The 20,281-nt window shown below is 41.4% G+C and overlaps 1 protein-coding gene across 28 annotated transcripts in view; it reads right to left on the minus strand.

Annotated features, from left to right (window-relative positions):
* LOC108589316 (E3 ubiquitin-protein ligase RNF216) overlaps positions 1-20,281 on the minus strand; it is a 103,157-nt gene that overhangs the window by 62,727 nt on the left and 20,149 nt on the right. For 18 of the 28 annotated variants that reach the window (XR_013530281.1, XR_013530279.1, XR_013530280.1 and 15 more), the window contains exons 3-5: positions 19,587-19,720; positions 3,753-4,595; positions 2,393-2,469 (exon numbers count right to left, since the gene is read on the minus strand). Coding sequence is in view for 15 of the 28 variants with exons in the window: in XM_054248798.2 (XP_054104773.1) it covers positions 2,393-2,469; positions 3,753-4,595; positions 19,587-19,720 (1,054 nt within the window). In the remaining 13 variants the exon portion in view is untranslated. The remainder of the gene's footprint in view (positions 1-2,392; positions 2,470-3,752; positions 4,596-19,586; positions 19,721-20,281) is intronic. The other 10 variants (XR_013530305.1, XR_013530303.1, XR_013530304.1 and 7 more) reach the window with 1 other exon arrangement.

Genomic DNA, 20,281 nt, shown 5'->3' on the forward strand with positions numbered 1-20,281 from the left:
GCCTGGTGTGGTGGCAGGCGCCTGTAATCCCAGCTACTTAGGAGGCTGAGGCAGGAGAATCACCTAAACCTAGGAGGCAGAGGTTGCAGTGAGCTGATATCACACCACTGCACTCCAGCCTGGGTGACAGAGCAAGACTCCATCTCAAAAACAAACAAACAAACAAACAAACAAAAAACAACTACCAACCAAAATATTTCCTTGGTCTGTCCCTTGAAAGGACCTAGAGAGATGACACGCCAGTAGCAATGGTGAGCACATCTAGCCCTGAGACGTTTAAAAATATCAATCCTCATTCTAAGAAAGCTGGGTCTCTCGGAGAATGATTTCAGGTTCTGGGCAGAGAATTCAAGGTAAGCCTGGGACAACAAGGTATATTAGGAAGCAAGGAAGTACTCAAAGACTAAAGGCATCAGACCAAAAGACACTGCTGGTCATATCTGGGACAATTTCAGTAACAAAAAGAAAATGATTGTGACTGATCTAAAACAACACTTAAAAACTCTTAAGTCCACAGTAACATTTTTTTTTTAAAGACGAAGTAAAAATCTTTACAGCAGAATGTCAGATAGTAATCTAGATGGTAGACACATGGTATTCATTGCACAGTCTTTCAACTTTTTATATTTGAAACTGCTGGATGGGGAAAGTTAATGATATTTTTAAAAAAGTAAGTGAGATTAAGAGGCTAAAGAGATAGATACACTAAGAAACCTGAATGCAGTTCTGTTTAAATCTGATGACAGGCCGGGCGTGGTGTCTTATGCCTATAATCCCATCACTTTGGGATGCCAAGGTAGTTGGATCATCTGAGGTCAGGAGTTCGAGACCAGCCTGACCAACATGGTGAAACAAGATCTCTATACAAAAATTAGCCAGGCGTGAGGTTGCATGCCGGTAATCCCAGCTACTCAGGAGGCTGAGGCAGAAGAATCACTTATACGCGGGAGGTTGCAGTGAACCAAGATCACACCATTGCACTCCAGACTGGGCAACAAAGCAAGACTCTGTCTCATAAATAAATAAATAAATAAATATCTGATGACAGTGGTTGCCTCTGTACAGAGGTGGTGGGATCAGACAAGGCCACTACCAGCTCCAACAGTGTCATTGTACAAATTAGAAAAAAGTACCTACATTGGGCTAAGTACCTGGAAAGGGACCCTTCCTTCTCACCATTGGCAGAGAAGAAACTCGCCTGCACCCTTGGACTGACAGTTTTAGTATGAGACATGAACTTTGAGGAAAGGTGTTTAGTGAACTGTCTATTTTGTTTAAATTTACAACTAGGCTGAGTGTGGTACCTCAAGCCTGTAATCCCGGCACTTTGGGAGGCCGAGCAGGGCAGATCATGAGGTCAGGAGTTCAAGACCAGCCTGACCAACATGGTGAAACCCCATCTCTACTAAAAATACAAAAATTAGCCGGGCATGGTGGCATGCGCCCATAATCCCAGCTACTCAGGAGGCTGAGGCAGGAGAATTGCTTGAACCCGGGAGGCTGAGATTTCAGTGAGCTGAGACTGCCCCACTGCACTCCAGCCTGAGCAACAGAATGAGACTCCATCTTAAAAAAAAAATTTTTTTTTCTTACACAACTGTTTCACCTTTGCAGATCAGAGGAAGGGGAAAATTATGACTTATTTTTCCTTTTATACTCTTCAGGAAAACTTACTTTTTAAAAAAGCGTATGTATTAATAGAGATATGGTCTCATTCTGTCATCCAGGCTGGCATGCGGTAGTAGGAATATAGCTCACTGCAGCCTTAAATTCAGGGACTCAGGCACTCCTCTTGCCTCGGCCTCCCAAAGTGCTGGGATCTGGCCCAGATTTACCCCTTTTATAATAAAAATTAAGAAATGCTTCCACGTATTTCTCCAAACAGAGTGGTTGCGGAATATTTTTTGTTACAATTCTAGGGAAGAAAATGTATTTGAACATCTTGACTAAAACACAGGTAGTATCAATGCTCAGAAAATCAGCCTCATAATTCTATAACCATGCAGTATTCCATAAGATGCAGAAAACAGTGTGTATATGACTAATGTCAGAATGAACAGGGTCACTAAAAAAGACATAATGCCAAGTGAAATAAGCCAGTCAGAGAAGAACAAATACACGAGGTCCCTGATAGTAGCCAAATCCATGAAGACAGAAAGTAGGATGGTGGGTGTCACTGGCTGGGGAGAGGAATGGGGAGTGTGTTTAATGGGGACAGAGTTTCAGTTTGAGAAGATGAAAGAGTTCTGGAGATGGATGATGGTGATAGTTGCATAATAATGTGAATTTACTTAACACTGAATTGTATACTTAAAAATGATTAAAACGACAAATTTTATGTTATATATATTTTACCACCACCACAACAAAAAAACGATGGTAGTATACTTACACGTTCAGATCATAATAATTCTTCAAATGAATTATCTCCTCAATAAACCCATTTGCTACATCTGGAAATCTTGCTTCCTAGAAACAAATGAGAACATAATTTACATTTCATTAACTAGAATGGTTTCAAATGGCAATACAAGACAGATGGCAAAAAGTATAATAAAATGACTAAAGACTAGAAAAGGGCTGTGTAGTAGGTCTGTGTGTGTCTTCAAGTTCAAAACTCGTTCCCAGATCAAGCTGTCTACACAGAAGACAAGGTCTAGAAAGGTCTCGAGATCTGGTTCTCTGTCCCCATGTTACAGATCCATTCATTATTGTTTCAACAAATACTGAGCAGCTGTCTAGGAAAAGGAAATCGAAACACAAATAAGGCACAATCCCATAAGGGTCCTCAAGCAGCACACAATCTAGTGGCTAGATAAAAAAACACCTGGGCGGCCATGCACGGTGGCTCACACCTGTAATCCCAGTGGGAGGCCGAGAGGGGTGGATCACCTGAGGTCAGAAATTTGAAACCAGCCTGGCCAACGTGGTAAAACCCCGTCTCTACCAAAAAAAAAAAAAAAAATTCAAAAATAGCTGGGCGAAGTGGTAGGTGCCTGTAATCCCAGCTACTAGGGAGGGTAAGGCAGGAGAATCGTTTGAACCCAAGAGGCGGAGGTTGCAGTGAGCCGAGACTGCGCCACTGCACTCCAGCCTGGGTGATGGGGCGAGACTCCATCTCAAACAAACAAAAAACACCTGGGTAAAGCAGGGTTAAGGGACTTGTTGGAAGGGAAACAGTGGCTACTGGATTTAATACCTTGTGTTATGCTTAATATCAGCACTAAAAGAGCTCTGTATGATGACAGAAACATTCTCCTCTATGCTTGATGATGAGGTAAAGCTGTCAGCCTCATGTGGCTACATGAGATGTGACTGGTGACTGGTGCCAATGGAAACTGCCAGTTGTAATTTTATTTAACGGTAAGACATTTAAATGTAAACAGCCACAAGGGGCTAGTGACTGCCATAGGATAGGTCTAGGTAATTCAATAAACCTGCTTTAAGGGTTTGCAACTGGAGTGAACTCAAGGCCTTTGAAAAAAAAGAGGGACTGCAGGTACAACAGCACTAGACAACCACGATATGAAGTTAGAATCGCAGAGAGCTTCCTGAAAGGTTAAGTATAGTAAAGAAAGGCTGATTCCATTGTCAAGTCTTCAGCATTTCTCTTCTATTCTGTATATCTAGATATATACCTCTAAAGAAAACGAAGTCCACATATACAAACTTTTTTTTTTTTGCAATGAAAAAAAAAAATCAATCAGTATATGTAGTGTTTACAATTATTTACTTGATTAAATAAAACTTACCGTTTCCTTCACTAATAGTGCAACAAGTTCTTGATCTACCTCTGTAGCCTCTTGGCCCCAGATGTTTTCCAAATTCGGCTCTTGAGATTCTTGCATTGGAAAGGCTGGACCTGCCTCTTCATCATCAATTGCTAACTGTTGGTCTTCAAACTCTCCTAGAGGATGGGCAGGCTGAGGAGAAGAGGGGCCTGAAATCCCACCTTGCTGGGGTTCTGGCCTTGGAAAAGCTGGCCCGGGGAATTCATGTTGAAACAACAAGCGGGCCAACTCTGCTTCAGGCTGCCGTTTCTGAGGAACAACCTGGTTTGTTATCTCACGGGGCTGTTGGTTCAGAGACTGGAAGTAAGGATGATCTAGCCAGCAGTCTTCTTCGATGGCCTGATCATCTGCCAGAGCAGATGACTCTCCCAGATTTGATAACAGCTCTGTTTCTGAGTCTTCGGATGACTGGTTCTGAGTTTCCAAAGTATCGCTTTCTGTGTAAAGAAGGCTACCTTCTTCCAAGATGACTACTTTCTGCTCTGATCTGGGGCTGACAATGTCATTTGCTGCTTGGTTACGACTCGGTCCAGGATTGGGTTCTCTATCTGTTTGGACACTTGGCTTAGTGAATTCAGAGACTCCAGGAGGCCCAAGATCCAGAAATTCACCGTAGTCATCCTCAGAATCATCCTGTGCCCCAGAATCAAACAATGGGTTGTTATACACTGAAAAATAGCGGCTTTTATCTGATTCAAATGCTGCTCTAGACTTTTTAGGCCTTTCTTCTCCCAATCTTTTCAGATCTTGCCACTGGGCAGCTGGTTTGATGAGATTGGGTCGTGATGTCTGAGGTTTATGTGTCTAAGAAAAAATGAAATTTTAATAATAATAATTCAGTTTCTTTCCTATGCCTATCCCTCCTTATGTACTTATACTGAGCTTCCGAGATAGGATAGGAAAGAAACAAAAACACACTCTCTTTAACAATACCTACCTATTCTTTATCTTAACATTTAAATCTGATCACACTGTATAGCATCTGTAAGAATCAAAGTACCCATTCTTAGATTAAAGCTTGAGATACAGTTTCAATTGTAATTTATTTTTATTTTACTTATTTTTATTTTTGAGACAGTTTCCCTCTGTCACCTAGGCTGGAGTGCAATTGTGCGATCTCAGCTCACTACAACCTCTGCCTCGTGGGCTCCAGTGACTCTTGTGCCTCAGCCTCCCGAGTAGCTGGATTACAGGCATGTGGCACCATGCCCAGCTAATTTTTGTGTTGCTTTTTCTTCCTTTTTTTTGTCGTCCAGGCTGGAGTGCAGTGGAGCAATCTTGGCTCACCGCAACCTCCGCCTCCCGGATTCAGGTGATTCTCCTGCCTCACCCTCTAGAGTACCTGGGACTACCACACCCAGCTAATTTTTTGTATTTTTAGTAAAGACAGCGTTTCACAGTGTTATCAAGGATGGTCTCGATCTCCTGACCTTGTGATCCGCCCGCCTCTGCCTCCCAGAGAGCTGAGATTATAGGTGTGAGCCACCGTGTCTAGCCTAATTTTTCTGCATCTAAAAGACACAGAGTTTTGTCATGTTGGCCACGCTAGTCTCAAACTCCCTGCCTCAAGTGATCTGCTTCCCTTGGCCTCCCAAAATGCTGGGATTACAGGTGTGAGCCACTGCACCCCACCATGAATTATAATTTAACCCGAGACCACTACAACAAAAATAACTCCACAGCAGAGAAAACAATGAAAGACTGTTAACACACCAGAAGAATAAGAAATGTTCAAAAAACATATACAAATAATCTAAGTCTCACTAAAATTTAAAACAAGACAGTATCTTTTTCCCCTGTAATATTAGCAAACTTTTAAATCAGATAATACCAAGCATTGGTGAGGATGCGTGTGAAAATCCTTTTTTTTTTTAATTTCTTGAGACAGTCTTACTCTGTCACCCAGGCTGAAGTGCAATGGCGTGATCTCAGCTCACTACAACTTCCACCTCCCAGGTTCACGCAATTCTCCTGCCCCAGCCTCCCGAGTAGCTGGGATTACAGGCGCCCACTTTTACACCCAGCTAATTTTTGTATTTTCAGTAGAGACAGGGTTTTGCCCTGTTGTCTAGGCTGGTCTTGAACTACTGGCCTCAGGTGATCAGCCCACCTCAGCCTCCCAAAGAGCTGGGATTACAGGCGTGAGCCACTGTGCCTGGCCTGAGCCACTGTGCTTGGCCGATGTGTGAGAACTCATACTATCACTTATTGCTGGTGAACTTAGGAGAGCAATTTGGCAGTATTTATTAAAATAAAAAATGTATATAATCTGTCATCACTTTTTCATACTGTTCTATAAACCCTCATGTATCTAAATAGGGCATATACAAGAATATTCAGCATACACAGAAAAAAACCTAGAGACACTCTCAACTTTGTCCCCAAGAGAATGGTTAAATAAACTATTACTTATTTGTTCTACAAAATACTCTACGACTATCCCCACCAAAAAAAGAGGTAGCTCAATCTGTAATGAAATGGAAAGCTCACCCAAGAAATGCCATTAAGTCAAGAAAAGTGAGTTACAAAATCATACATACAATGATGTTATTTACTTAAAACATGCAAGACACAAAATCATTTCTAAAAGTATGCATAGGTACACACACGTATGTGCCCATGGATACATACAAATTCAAAGAGAAGACCTGGAAGGATACATGCCACACTGGTAACAACAGTTCCCCTAGGAAGTCCCTAGAAGAAAGGAGATGGTGAACCTCAGGCTTTAGTGTGAGTCCCTGAAGACTATGCCACTGAAGTAAAGGCGGCAAACTGGACCTGGACCACCTGGGAACTGAAGCCCAGCATAGAGAGTTTAACTCCCTGAATGTGAGGTGCTGTTGTTTTTACTCTTCTTCAAGAAACCAATTAAGGTCCTCTATAGAGAAACATAACATCACACAGAATCTCAAAATTTTCGTATACGATGACTTACACGCAATCAAAAATAACTAGTCAAACAACAACTTAAGGCAACAATAGAAAACCATAACAAGAGAAGTAACAGACAACAGCAACAAACCTACAGAGGTTTCACACAGTGAAGTTATCAACATGAATTCTAAAATAACAATTAGCATGTTTAGAGAAATCAAAGACTAGATTGAGAACTGTATCCAAGAAGTAGAAGATCAAATGCAAGTTCCAGAATGGAAAAATACAGTAAGACTGGCTAGATAGATAGCATTTTAAGTAAATATAGTTGAAGAGAGAAATTAGTGCATTGAAAGCCAGGTCAGAATAAAACAGCCAGAGTAAGGCATAGACGAAATGGAAGATTAGGTAAGAGAACATGTCAACAACAATAACCTCTTCAAAACATATAAGTAGACTTGTAGAAGAGAAGAAGCTGTTTCTTTGGTAGAGGAGGAGGAAGGAAAACAAGTGGGGGAAGGGAAGGAGGGAAGACAGATAGTGGTTAGTTCAAATCAAGAAAAAAGGGGGAAAAAACATAACGAGTCACAGATTAAGAGAAAGTAGAACAACAGTCTGTTTTAATTCTACAGAATATATTCAAAATGTCAAAGAATGCACTCGTTCCATAGACTCTAAAAACAAAAAAAACAAAGAAACCCTCAAAGAAATAAAGAAAACTTCTGGCCAGGCGTGGTGGCTCACACTGTAATCCCAGCACTTTGGGAGGCCAAGGCAGGTGGATACCTGACGTCAGGAGTTTGGCCAGCCTGACCAACATGGTGAAACCCTGTCTCTATTAAAAATACAGAATTAGCTGGGAGTAGTGGCACGTGCCTGTAATCCCAGTTACTTGGGAGGCTGAGGCAGGAGAATTGCTTGAACCTGTGAGGCAGAGGTTGCAGTGAGCCAAGACTGCACCACTGCACACTCCAGCCTGGGCGACAGAGTGAAATTCCATCTCAAAAAAAAACAAAAAACAAAAAACTTCTAAACTTTTTATAAAGTCAGAATCATGTTTATATATGTAAAAAAAAATCTGTTAAGGATATCAGAAGTACACACGAACCTATAGGCCAATCTCACTTATGAGATCTACGGAGAAAATACTAATATTAGCAAATGGAATCCCCAGCAGCATGTTACCACTACAATGCCACAACCAAGGGGGAGTCTTTCCAAACACACAGTAACTTACCAACTAACAGGTCAAGGAAGAAAAACCATATGACAATCTCTCTAAGATGCTGAAATAGAATGTATCAATTCTACATTCGCTTCTAGGAAAAAAAAAAAACCTTTAAAGTCAAAGTACATGACTAGTTCCTTAACAACTAAAAAAACAGTGCCTCAAGCAAAAAGGCACAATCACAGAAACATTAAAAGTTCTCATGGGCTGGGCGTGGTGGCTAATTCATGTAATCCCAGAATTTTGGGAGGCTGAGGCCAGCAGATCATGAGGTCAACAGATCGAGACCATCCTGGCCAACACGGTGAAACCCCATCTCTACTAAAAATACACAAACGGTACATGCCTGTAGTCCCAGCTACTTGGGAGGCTGAGGCGGGAGAATTGCTTGAACTTGGGAGGTGGAGGTCACAGTGAGCCGACATAGTGCCACTGTACTCCAGCTTAACCGACAGTGTAAGACTCTGTCTCCAAAAAAAAAAAACACCGTATTTCCATTTACATTGGTGGCCATTCTTGTTCTTCTCTGTCAACACTATTAAAATTTTTGAGGAGGTACCATAATATAATTAGACAAGTGAAAGAAGTATAAAAATTGGAGACAGATCAGATGCAAGTTTTCAAGAAATTTAAGAGTCAACTGAAAAATCACTACAGACAATAATGATAAGGTGATCAAGTATGAAATTAAAATAAGCAACAAGGGCCGGGCATGGTGGCTCACGCCTGTGATTCCAACAGTTTGAGAGTGCTCAGGTGGGTGGATCACTTGAAATCAGGAGTTCCACACTTTTACACTGTTGGTGGGAGTGTAAATTAGTTCAACCATTGTGGAAGACAGTGTGGCGATTCCTCAAGGCCTTAGAAATAGAAATTCCATTTGACCCAGCAATCCCATTACTGGATATATATCCAAAGGACTATAATCGTTCTACTATAAGGACACATGCACGCGAATGTTCACTGCGGCACTGTTTACACTAGCAAAGACCTGGAATCAACCCAAATGCCCATTGATGATAGACTGGATTGGGAAAATGTGGCACATATACACCATGGAATATTATGCAGCAATCAGAAATGATGAGTTTGTGTCGTTTGTAGGGACATGGATGAAGCGGGAGAACATCATTCTCAGCAAACTGACACAAGAACAGAAAATGAAATACCGCATATTCTCACTCATAGGCGGGTGATGAAAAATGAGAACACATGGACACAGGAAGGGGAGTACTAAACACTGGGGTCTATTGGGGGGAAAAGGGGAGGGCCAGCCGGGGGGCGGGGAGCTGGGGAGGGATAGCCTGGGGAGAAATGCCAAATGTGGGTGAAGGGGAGAAAGGAAGCAAAACACACTGCCATGTGTGTACCTATGCAACTGTCTTGCATGTTCTGCACATGTACCCACCCCAGAACCTAAAATGCAATAAAAAATTTAAAAAAAAAGATTTAAAACAACAACAAAAAAAAGAAATCAGGAGTTCCAGACCAGCCTGACCAACAGGCTGAAACCCCATCTCTACTAAAAATACAAAAATTAGCTGAGTATGGTGGTGCACGCCATAATCCTAGCTACTCAGGAGGCTGAGGCAGGAGAATTGCCTGGACCCGTAAGGTTGCAGTGAGCTGAGATCGGGTCACTGCATTCCAGCCTGTACAACAAAGCGAGACTGTCTTAAAAAAAAAAGAAAAAAGAAAGGGCAACAAGAAGACTTACTCTCCGTTTTGCAATGAAGCATTGCCTGATGCTAGAATCACAATAAAGGCAATTGAGATCCTTATGCTAAATTTGTTGTAATTTTGTCCTTTGACAGGTCTGGCAACCCAAAAGGGACAGAGACTGTTGATGATCTTGAGGTAACTTAAGGAACACAGCAAAAAACACTAACTCCCTTTTATGGGGAGTATTTTCCTCATGTTGCTGCAAGCGTTCAAAGTCGTCAGGTCTGAGCTCTGCTCTTTTTAGCAACTATCTCTTTGACTTTGAGGGTACCAAGTCAGGCAGCGTGTGAGAGAGCATCTGACTTTGCGCTATCTAGGATTAATCTGTGCTGTGGCAGGGCACATGACTTTTGGGAATGTGGTGGCTCACAAATCACTGGCAAGAACTGTATTCTTTTGCTCCTTCTTTACACAGGTCTTTATGGCTTGAGTCAAGCCCCCAACATTATGGCCAGAAAGAAATATGGGTACAACTCCATTTGCTGCTAGCATACAGGGGTGCAGTTTTAAAGCTAACTCATACCAGATGTATTGAGTGCAGGAACGGTATAAACTCAGGCTTTTGGAATCTGTGGGATTCTTTCTCTTGCAGGCTAAGGTGAGGAAGGCCTCAGGTGTCTGACTCGGTCAGACAAACTGGAAGGTTACTGGCTATGTTGAGTATCTTGTAGCCAAAGCCATCTTGGTCCTGAGATACATAAGAACCAACATATAAACAGGATCCCTAATTTCTAAAAATTGTACTCTGCCTTCTGGGAGTCCTGCCTTTTTCATGTACAAAATTTCTGGCCCCAGGAGCTACAAATATTTACAAAAGTGGCAGACTTTACCAAAAATAATTCAGAATTATGATGTGGAATGTTCCAGATGAAAAACAGTGTTCATCCAAGAAATTCACTTGAATCCTAAGCCTCCAAATTACACAGAGAGAACGAGATTCTTACTGGCATTCAGAAGCCTCAAAGAGACAACAGGATTCTAAAATAGCTTTTTGTTTTTTGAAAGATTCACTGCAAAAAGCTAATGAAAAACTAGAAATGCAAGATTACCTCCCATACCACAGACAGACCAATGCAGCTTCTACTGCTCTCCTCCTCTATCCCACTTTACCTGAATATTGCATCGATTCCTGAATATTCACAGTCTACTAACTGAGTTGCCTTTCTTCTCTGAAAAAACAGTTCAACTGTTTCCTTATGAAACAGAACGACCTGAAAATGTAGCATGTAATTCCTAACTTACATGCTATTGAATGGGCCATAGTTTTAAAATGTCCTAAACCGAGAGAAGACTTTCAAACATATTTTAAAGAATTCAAGGTCTTAATTATAACTTATGACCCTAGGATACATGACTTTTTACCAGCTAACACACATTGGTAGGAAGGGGGGGAATAAAAATAGATAAAAGCGGTAGAATGTTATTTTCCTGAGGATGACATTCAGGATCTGACAAGTACCATCCAGTCTATGTATGGGCCAGGCAAAGCCTGAAATATCAGACACGACCTTTAGAAAGCCATTCCCAAAATCTTTCAGAGCTCTGTGGTGTTACCTGAAACCAAAATAGATGCCCCTTTATCAACTAAGACAAATTCTAAGGTTTTGACTTAAAAAAAAAAAAACTATTAGGGACAAAGGCCATGCATGGTGGCACAGGCCTGTGATCCCAGCTACTCTGGAGGCTGAGACATGAGAATCGCTTCAACCCTGGAGGTGGATGTTACAGTGAGTCGAGATTGTACCACTGCACCCCAGCCTGGGCAACAAAGGGAGACTTCGTTTAAAAGAAAAAAAAAAAATTAGAGACAGGGTCTCACTCTATCACCTAGGCTGAAGTACAATGGCATAATCACAGCTCACTTCAGCCTTGAATTTCTGGGCTCAAATGATCCTCCTGTCTGGGCCTCTCACAGCATTGGGATTACAGGTTATGAGCCACTGGGCCTGACCTTACCCTTAAAGTTAAGGAAACAAAAGTTACCTATGAGGTCAAGGGTTCAGGATGACTGGTGTGGCGACTCCCTAAATTCCTATGCTCTAAGAAAAAGCACACTGTTGCTAAACTCCCTACCAACAGAGGGTCTCAGGCAAATATCAGACCCCTCCCTAACTGATTTACAACCCAGAAACCCAGTACAAATGTTATAAGGACAGAGGACTGGCCTTACAAACATCCTTTTCTGATAAACTACTACATACAGATCTTAAGCCAGTTTCTGCCAGCTTACAGAGGCTACACACAAACAGTCTTTGTGCCCTATAGTTCACCTTTTGAAGGAAAAAGCCGAATTCCACCTCATTTAAATGCTGAAACACCACCTTAGGAAAGCTCTGGTAAGTATTTGGCAGCCCTGAAGTCAGTAACTAATTAAGAAAAAAGCTGAATTGAAAAGACTGCTGGCCAGGCGTAATGGCTCACACGCTTGTAATCCAAGCACTTTGGGAGGCCAAGGTGGGTGGACCACAAGGTCAGGAGTTCAAGATCAGCCTGACCAACATGAAGAAACCCCGTCTTTAAAAAAAAAAAAAAAAAAGACAAGACTGCCATGGAACTAAATCAGTCTCCAAAACATGACTTTCTGACATTTAGCTATTTTGAAATTCTTTGTAAAAGAAACTTGTATCTGCCAAGTATGGTGGCTTGCGCTTGTAATCCCAGCACTTTGGAAGGCCAAGGTGGGCAGATCACGAGGTCCAAAGTTCAAGACCACCCTGGCCAACATGGTGAAACCCCGTCTCTACTAAAAATATAAAAATTAGCTAGGCACAGTGGTGGGCGCCTATACTCCCAGCTACTCCGGAGGTTGAGGCAGGAGAACTGCTTGAACCCATGAGGCGGAAGATGCAGTGAGCTGATACCATGGCACTGCACTCCAGCCTGGGCAACAAGAGCAAGACACCATCTCCAAAAAAAAAAGAGAGAGAACTTACATCTATAAAGAAAATCTCCATTTTTAAGTGTCTCTGCACCTAAATCACTGGAAACATTTATAATGAAAAGGACACTGGCTTAAAATCTGTATAACAAATCTAACCTTTGTTTAAGATGCTTTTCCTAGCGATGTAGGGTTGTTTTTTTTTTTTTCTGAGACACAGTATTGTTCTGTTGCCCAGGCTGGAGTGTAGTGGTGCCATCTTGGCTCACTGCAACCTCCACCTCCTGGGTTCAAGTGCTTCTCCTTCCTCAGCCTCCTGAGTAGCTGGGATTATAAGTGCCTGCTCCCATGCCCAGCTAATCTTTGTATTTTTAGTAGAAATGGGGTTTCACCATGTTGGCCAGGCTGGCTTTCAACTCCTGACCTCAAGTCATCTGCCTGCCTTGCCTCCCAAAGTACTGGGATTACAGGCATGAGCCACTATGCTCGGCCAGCATCTAGTCTTAACTGGGCCTTTACCTTTGCCTTTCTTTGTTTGGTCAAATTAGTATAGTGTTTCGATCTAAGTTTTGTAAATTGTATACCTTTTTTCATCTGGGAGTCATCTCTGTGGAAGTGCAAACTGAGTGGTGTCAGATTAAAATTGCTTGAGGGCACTGTAATAGGTGATCGAAGGACTGATGGTGTAAAGAGGGTATAGAAACTATGTTTACTTTTAAATGACAGGGTCTGAACTGCCAGGGCCAACTTATATGTGGATTTTCTTCTACTTGCAACACCTAGTCTCTTCTTTAGCCAACTCAATGCGAAGACCACTCAGATAACGACCTTTATAATGACGCACTGCAACTGAATGAATAGTTAATATATCTTCCTTTTGTTTTCCCCTGAGATGGAGTCTCACTCTGTTGCCAAGCTGGAGTGCACTGGAGCGATCTTGGCTCATTGCAAGCTCCACCTCCAAGGTTGAAGCAATTCTTTCCCTCAGCCTCCTGAGTAGCTGGGATCACAGGTGCTTGCCACCACACCCAGCCAATTTTTGTTATTTTCAGTACAGATAGGATTTCACCATTTCTGCAAGGCTGGTCTTGAACTCCTGACCTTGTGGTCTACCCACCTTGGCCTCCCAAAGTGCTGGGATTATAGGCGTGAGCCACTGTGCCTGGCTTCCTTATGATTTTCTTCATCTTTTCTCAGCTTACTTAAGAATGTAGTATATTTTATATATATACATACATATATATGTATATACACAAAATATTACATATATTATTTTACACACACACACATACACGTATATATTAGGCCACAGGACACATATATGCATATATGGCCAGTCCTCTGTCCTTATAAGAGTTGTACTGGGTTTCTGGGTGTATATATACACACACATATATAATATATATATGTGCTATACAATACTACATATATATAATATACTAGCTAAAGTATGTTAACCAACTATGTTATTGGTCAACAGTATACTATTAATAGTTGAGTAGTTATTAAGTAGTATTAAGGAGTTAAGGCTTTAGTCAACAGCATGCTTTTAGCAGTTAAGTTTTTGTGGAGTCAAAAGTTATATGCATATTTTAAACTGCACAGGGGTCAACACCCCTAACCACCATGTTGTTCAAGTGTAAACTGTATTTGACAACTGGCAAAGAAATCTTAATGAAGGCTGTAAGATCTGCTTCTCTGTGTCTCCGTGTCTATACGTGCATTATGTATGTGTGATATTTCTCTACCAAAATACATGAGAGAACTCTGATAATTGGTTTAAGGAAAAAGTAAGCTATTCAATCTTTTATCAGAAAAACAGGACCTAACTCCAATGCCTTTTAGTTCACATGAGTTGAGTATTTTTGACAAGACCATTCGGAAAACAGTTGTATGTCTTCTGATCAGTGAAAATGCCCACCATGAATTTATCTTTTTTTTGAGACAGGATCTCCCTCTGTTGTACAGGCTGGAATGATATCAACAGAGGGTATCAAGGCAAATCAGACCCCTCCCTAACTGATTTACAACCCAGAAACCCAGTACAACTCTTATAAGGACAGAGGACTGGCCTTACAAACATCCTTTTCATGGTTCACTGCAACTTCTGTCTCCTGGGTTCAAGCTATTCTCCTGCCTCAGCCTCCTGAGGAGCTGGAAGTACAGGCATGTGCAACCACACCTGGCTAATTTTTGTATTTTTAGTAAAGACAAGTTCTTACTATGTTGATAAGGCTGGTCTCGAACTCCTGACCTCAAGTGTTCCACTCGCCTCAGCCTCCAAAAGTGCCGGATTACAGGCATAAGCCACCGTGCCCGGCCTATATAGATGCTTTTTATATTCCAAAAATTATATGAAGCGCCTAGAAATCTGGTATGTCTTGGTATAAATGCTACCAGTCATAATTTTGGTTCAGAAATAACTAAATCTCCTTGTCAACTGTGTCATTATTATAATGAACTCTCATCAGGTTTTTAGCCATGGCTATTTTAAGTCTTGCTATCCACAGTTACTCTGTTCTGACACTTTTTCTGAAAACTCTTTGCAACCAATTATAATTCTAAAGTGCTGTGTCTTAAAAGACGTATATGGGAAAAATGAAATGAACTCTAACGAATACAGGTTTGAGTTCATACTATTGAACTGAATATCTAAAATTCTAATAAATTTGTGTAACTGCTAATCAAAATCAAACAGCAAAAATTACACGAGACTGAATTGATAAAGAAGAATAACCACTTTTTATGGCTTATTTGAAACACTGCTGGTTCTTTTAATGTTTTGTTTTCCAGATTTAAGGAAACTGTTTTAAACTTTTTATAACTTACAGCAATTTGGTTAAGTACATATATATACGTGTATATATATATATGTGTATATATATATATATATATATATATATATATATTTTTTTTTTTTTCAGACGGAGTTTCGCTCTCGTTACCCAAGCTGGAGTGCAATGGCGCAATCTTGGCTCACCGCAACCTCTGTCTCCTGGGTTCAGGCAATTCTCCTGCCTCAGCCTCCCGACTAGCCGGGATTACATGCACACACCACCACGTCCAGCTAATTTGTATTTTTGTTTTAGTGGAGACGGGGTTTCACCATGTTGACCAGGATGGTCTCAATCTCTTGACCTCGTGATCCACCCGCCTCGGCCTCCCAAAGTGCTGGGATTACAGCCTTGAGCCACCGTGCCGGGCCTAAGTGTATTTTTGTAATAAAAATAAAACATCTCTTTTCTTCCCAACAGGATCCTTCAAGAATTTGCAAACTATTCAGGACTATTCTTATTTTTATGGCAATATCATTATTTGCATAAGTTCAATAAGTATTTGTCCTTTAAATAACAGGATACAACTGGAAACTGGTTATGTTACCAAGGCTTCACTGGAATGCCGTATTTCAAAATGTACAAACAATGCCTGGCTTAAAGCATTCCCTGCCTTACAGTGAGTAAATCTGTCTCTTCCTGGCAGGCTCAGGAACCTCCAGATGTTGGATGCAGGAGGCAAAAACTAATGTCTGCCTTGGTTTGCCTTCCTAGCAGAGACATTTTTAAAACTCTAACTTGAGATTCCTTGTCAAAATTTCCAGCAAAGCAAATTTAAATATGTGGTTTTAAATATGTGGTTAGTCAGGCAGACTGGTCTTACTGTGATTATCTTTGGTAGAAATGGGAGTGACTGTAGAGAAGAAAATTACATTTCAAAAGAAAATTCCAATATGCCCGTCAGACTGTAGCCTTGTTTATTAAGTCTTCATTATCTGCCTGTACATTGCACTGAATTCTGAATTCTTTTAGTTTTCTCTAATATCCAGCTACAACTATCCAATGAAGAACTGCTCACTTCCTGAAGCCCTATGAGCTGAAGCTGGACAACTCCATGTAAATGTCAAGGAACAAGTCTCATGCCTAATGCATGGGCCACGTACAGACTTCACTAGGATGGCCAATGCCATAACCAGAGACATTTCACAACTGCCAACCATATCAGAGCAAGACTCCCTCTCATAATAAGACTCTTACCTTCCTTCATTTTTCCTGACTTATGCCTAACTCTCACTTGGTAGGACAACACTGTAGTTCAAATTTCACCATCAGTAGCCTCTGCAGGTAACTTGCACTCCCTGCTTTAATTTAACCCAGTCATGGGATGCTAGATAACCTACTAACTCAACAGAGAATAATCTGTGCAGTTGATGATGCTTCTTGCGGCACACAAATAAATACATCAGGTACTGCACAGCAGACTACTTGGTTGCAACAAGGTAGATACCTTGTCTGGCTATTTGATTTTAGTTGGTTCAGTTCACAAGGGCCCTAGCTGAGGAGCATACTCCACCCAAACTCTTGGTATTACCCTCCTCAGAGTCGTAACAGCAGTCTCCCTGGTGTGCTGTATCCCCTTAAAAAGTTTTAAATGTTTTTATACACCAACTTGTCAAACGTCAAATGATCTTGCTCCAGCTAGAACAAGAAAAACAAAACAAACAAAAAAAAAGATGTGTGATAATAATGACACCAGAACCTATAAAGTCTATCCTGGGACCAGAAACCCAAAATGATGGTAGCTGAGAGTGGTACTGATGCCCGAAGGTTTGGTCAGGCCCTGGGTGAAAGCCTGACAGAAAGGGATGAATAGTTACATAAAAATTATAGGAGGCCACGCTGTTTTGGACTAAGTGTCTCTACTAGACCCCAAAAGACCAGACTAAAACTCAAAATGCAGTCATCTATGTAGGTCTCGTTACTAAACCTAAACCTGGGAAGTTCATTTGATCTTCCCAGAATTCGAGAGAAAGAGTGAACAACCAATTTCTTAAACATGGCAGTTTAAATTTTCAACGGGTATCTTATGAATATCCCTCTGCTTTAATCCTTATACAGGAAAGGTGACCTGAAGAAGCCTCATATTAACTAGTCAAAACAAGTTTTCTCTTTTCTGTCTCCCTGTCCCAAACTGACAAGAAAAGTAACTTTGAAAGGACTTTGCTTCTGCTCTCTTCAGCCCTTCTCTGTCTATAAAGCCAACCACTTCTGCTCAGCTCAGTGGAACACCTACTGAATTTTATGGAGAAGTGTTGCTTGGTTCTAGAACCACAATAAAGCCAACTAGGATCTATAAACTGGGGGGAAAAAAAAGGCAACAGACTTGCAGTTTAAAAAAATAGGACTTTTTCCTTTTTGAGAAGGAGCTTTGCTCTGTTACCAGGCTGGAGGGTAGTGGTGCAATCTCGGCTCACTGCAACCTCTACCTCCCAGGTTGAAGTAATTCTCTGCCTTAGCCTCCCGAGTAGCTGGGATTACACGTGCCTGCCACCACGCCCAGCCACCTTTCCCCTTTCTCTGGGCTGTCACAAATCCTCCCCTGCGCCCCAGCAACACACCTTGGACCCCCCAGGCTGGCTGCATGCCCCACACCTGGGTCAGGCCTCTCACAGGGACTCTCCTACCACTGTAATAAAGAGGAGAAAGCCTCACTGTTAGGAACAAGCTGCCTTAGAAAACCTCCTCAGTGCCAGCTGACCCTTTTCCCCCACTTTGATTGCTCTGCAGCTGCATTCCTGAACCCCTACCTAGGCATCACATCAAGGCTGTCAGTCTAACTACGATTAAGCAAAGCCTGATTAAAGCCATCAAGGCAACTCGAGGGAGGATGGATTTTTTTTGTATTTTTAGTAGAGACAGGGTTTCACCATGTTGGCCAGGCTGCTCTTGAACTCCTGGCCTTGTGATCCACCTGCCTCGGCCTCCCAGAGTACTGGGATTACAGATATGAGCCACTGTGCAGGGCCAAAAAAAAAAAAAAAACCAGTTTAAAACTACAATAAAAGGGCTGGGTGTGGTGGCTCATGACTGTAATCCCAGTACTTTGGGAGGCCCAGGCTAGCGGATCACAAGGCCAAAAGTTCGAGACCAGCCAGGCCAACATGGTGAAACCAATCTCTACTAAAAATACAAAAATTAGCTGAATGTGGCAGCACACACCTGTAATCCCACTACTCGGGAGGCTGAGACAGGAGAATCCTTGAAACTGGAAGGCGAAGATTGCAGTGAGCCATAATTATACCACTGCACTACAGCCTGGGTGAAAAAGTGAAATTCCGTCTCAAAATAAATAAATGAATAAAAGTACAATGAAAGAAAAAATGCCATTCACAAAAGCAACAGAAAAGCCGGGTGCAGTGGCTCATTCCTGTATTCCCAGCACTTTGGGAGGTCAAGGTGAGCGGATCATCTAAGGTCAGGAGTTCGAGACCAGCCTGACTAACACGAAGAAACCCCATTTCGACTAAAAATACAAAAAAAATTAGCCGGGAGTGGTGGCGCATGACTGTAATCCCAGTTACTCAAAAGGCTGAGGCAGGAGAATCACTTGAACTCAGGAGGTGGAGGTTGCGGTGAGCTGAGATCATGCCACTGCACTCCACAGACTGGGCAACAAGAGCAAAACCCCGTCTCAAAAAAAAAGGCAACAGAAATTATAAAATAACCAGGAAAAGCAAAAAATGTTTAAGATCTATATTAAGAAAAATTCAAAATGCTTTCTATCTGAGGAATAGAAAAGACAGCTTGACTACATACAAAGACAACATTTTTTCTTGCTTAGAAAGAGAAGTATCATAAAAACTGCTCTATATATAAGATTTGTTTCAGATTAGGCAAACTGATTTTATATATACACAAGTCTACTTTTATTTTGGAACTAAAAAAGTTGATGGTAAAATCCATATAAAAATTTAAGTGCAAGACTATCCAGGATGATTCTGAAAACTGGGATAATATGGGGAGAATGAACCCAATCCAACAGTAAAATATACTACAATGTTGTGGCAAAGACAACAGTGCAATCTGGTGCATTAACATTCAGATGAAACAATGGTGCAGAGATTCAATCCAAAAACAGACTGAAACATACAGCTTCTAAATCTAAGGGTACATGAGGTAGAATGGAAAAGGGTCTGTTCTCAGAACAAGTTCAAGAGGCGCTCTCAGCTATTCTACAAAAAGGCCCACAAGAGTGGCTGAAAAATCAGATCACCAATTTGCAATTATGTCTCCTTGTATGTTTAAAGAAAACTCACTTCTGTCAGGATGACATCATCATCCAGGTCCTCTTCTTCATGTTGCTGAGGAGCTGGGGTGACCAGCATTGGAATCCCTTCCTCATCTGAGGAGTCAGATATGGTGATGGGCCCATCTCTGAGATTGATCCACTCTACAGGAAAGCAGAGAACACTGTTACCGGGACGCTGGCACTATCACATCCAACCCTTTAAGTTTGTCCTGACAAGGGTACAGCCTAAAGCCAAGTTCATGGCTACTAGCGTGTTCACTTAGCTCCTCAAGCAGTCCCTGCACTTAAGCATTAACAGCCATGTTTCTATGCTGATTTCTGTAAATAACACATTTTGGGAACTGCTAGAGAAGATCCGACAACTACTATGATCAATATTATCAACTTGTTCTCATACTAGGCTGGAGAAATCTGTTCGTAACATTTTCTTGACTGCGAATTTCTTTAAAGTAAAATAATGGTCTCTCAATCCATCTCCATTCCTCTGAGGAATAAAAGGTTATTTTATTTAAATTGCTTGGTCTGAAAAAATTATCATGCAAAAATAGTAAAACTTTATTTAAAATATTGAAATTTGTTCAGCTTAAACATAAACTTTAAGAATCATTTAAGCAAACGTGCTTCAATACTTTAGTCAAGCACCCATGTAGCATCTATGACAGTGAGCAACTTAATTTTCCTAGTTTCCTTTTAAATAGGTAC

Source organism: Callithrix jacchus, chromosome 2, assembly GCF_049354715.1.
Source record: "Callithrix jacchus isolate 240 chromosome 2, calJac240_pri, whole genome shotgun sequence".
NCBI lineage: Eukaryota > Metazoa > Chordata > Mammalia > Primates > Cebidae > Callithrix > Callithrix jacchus.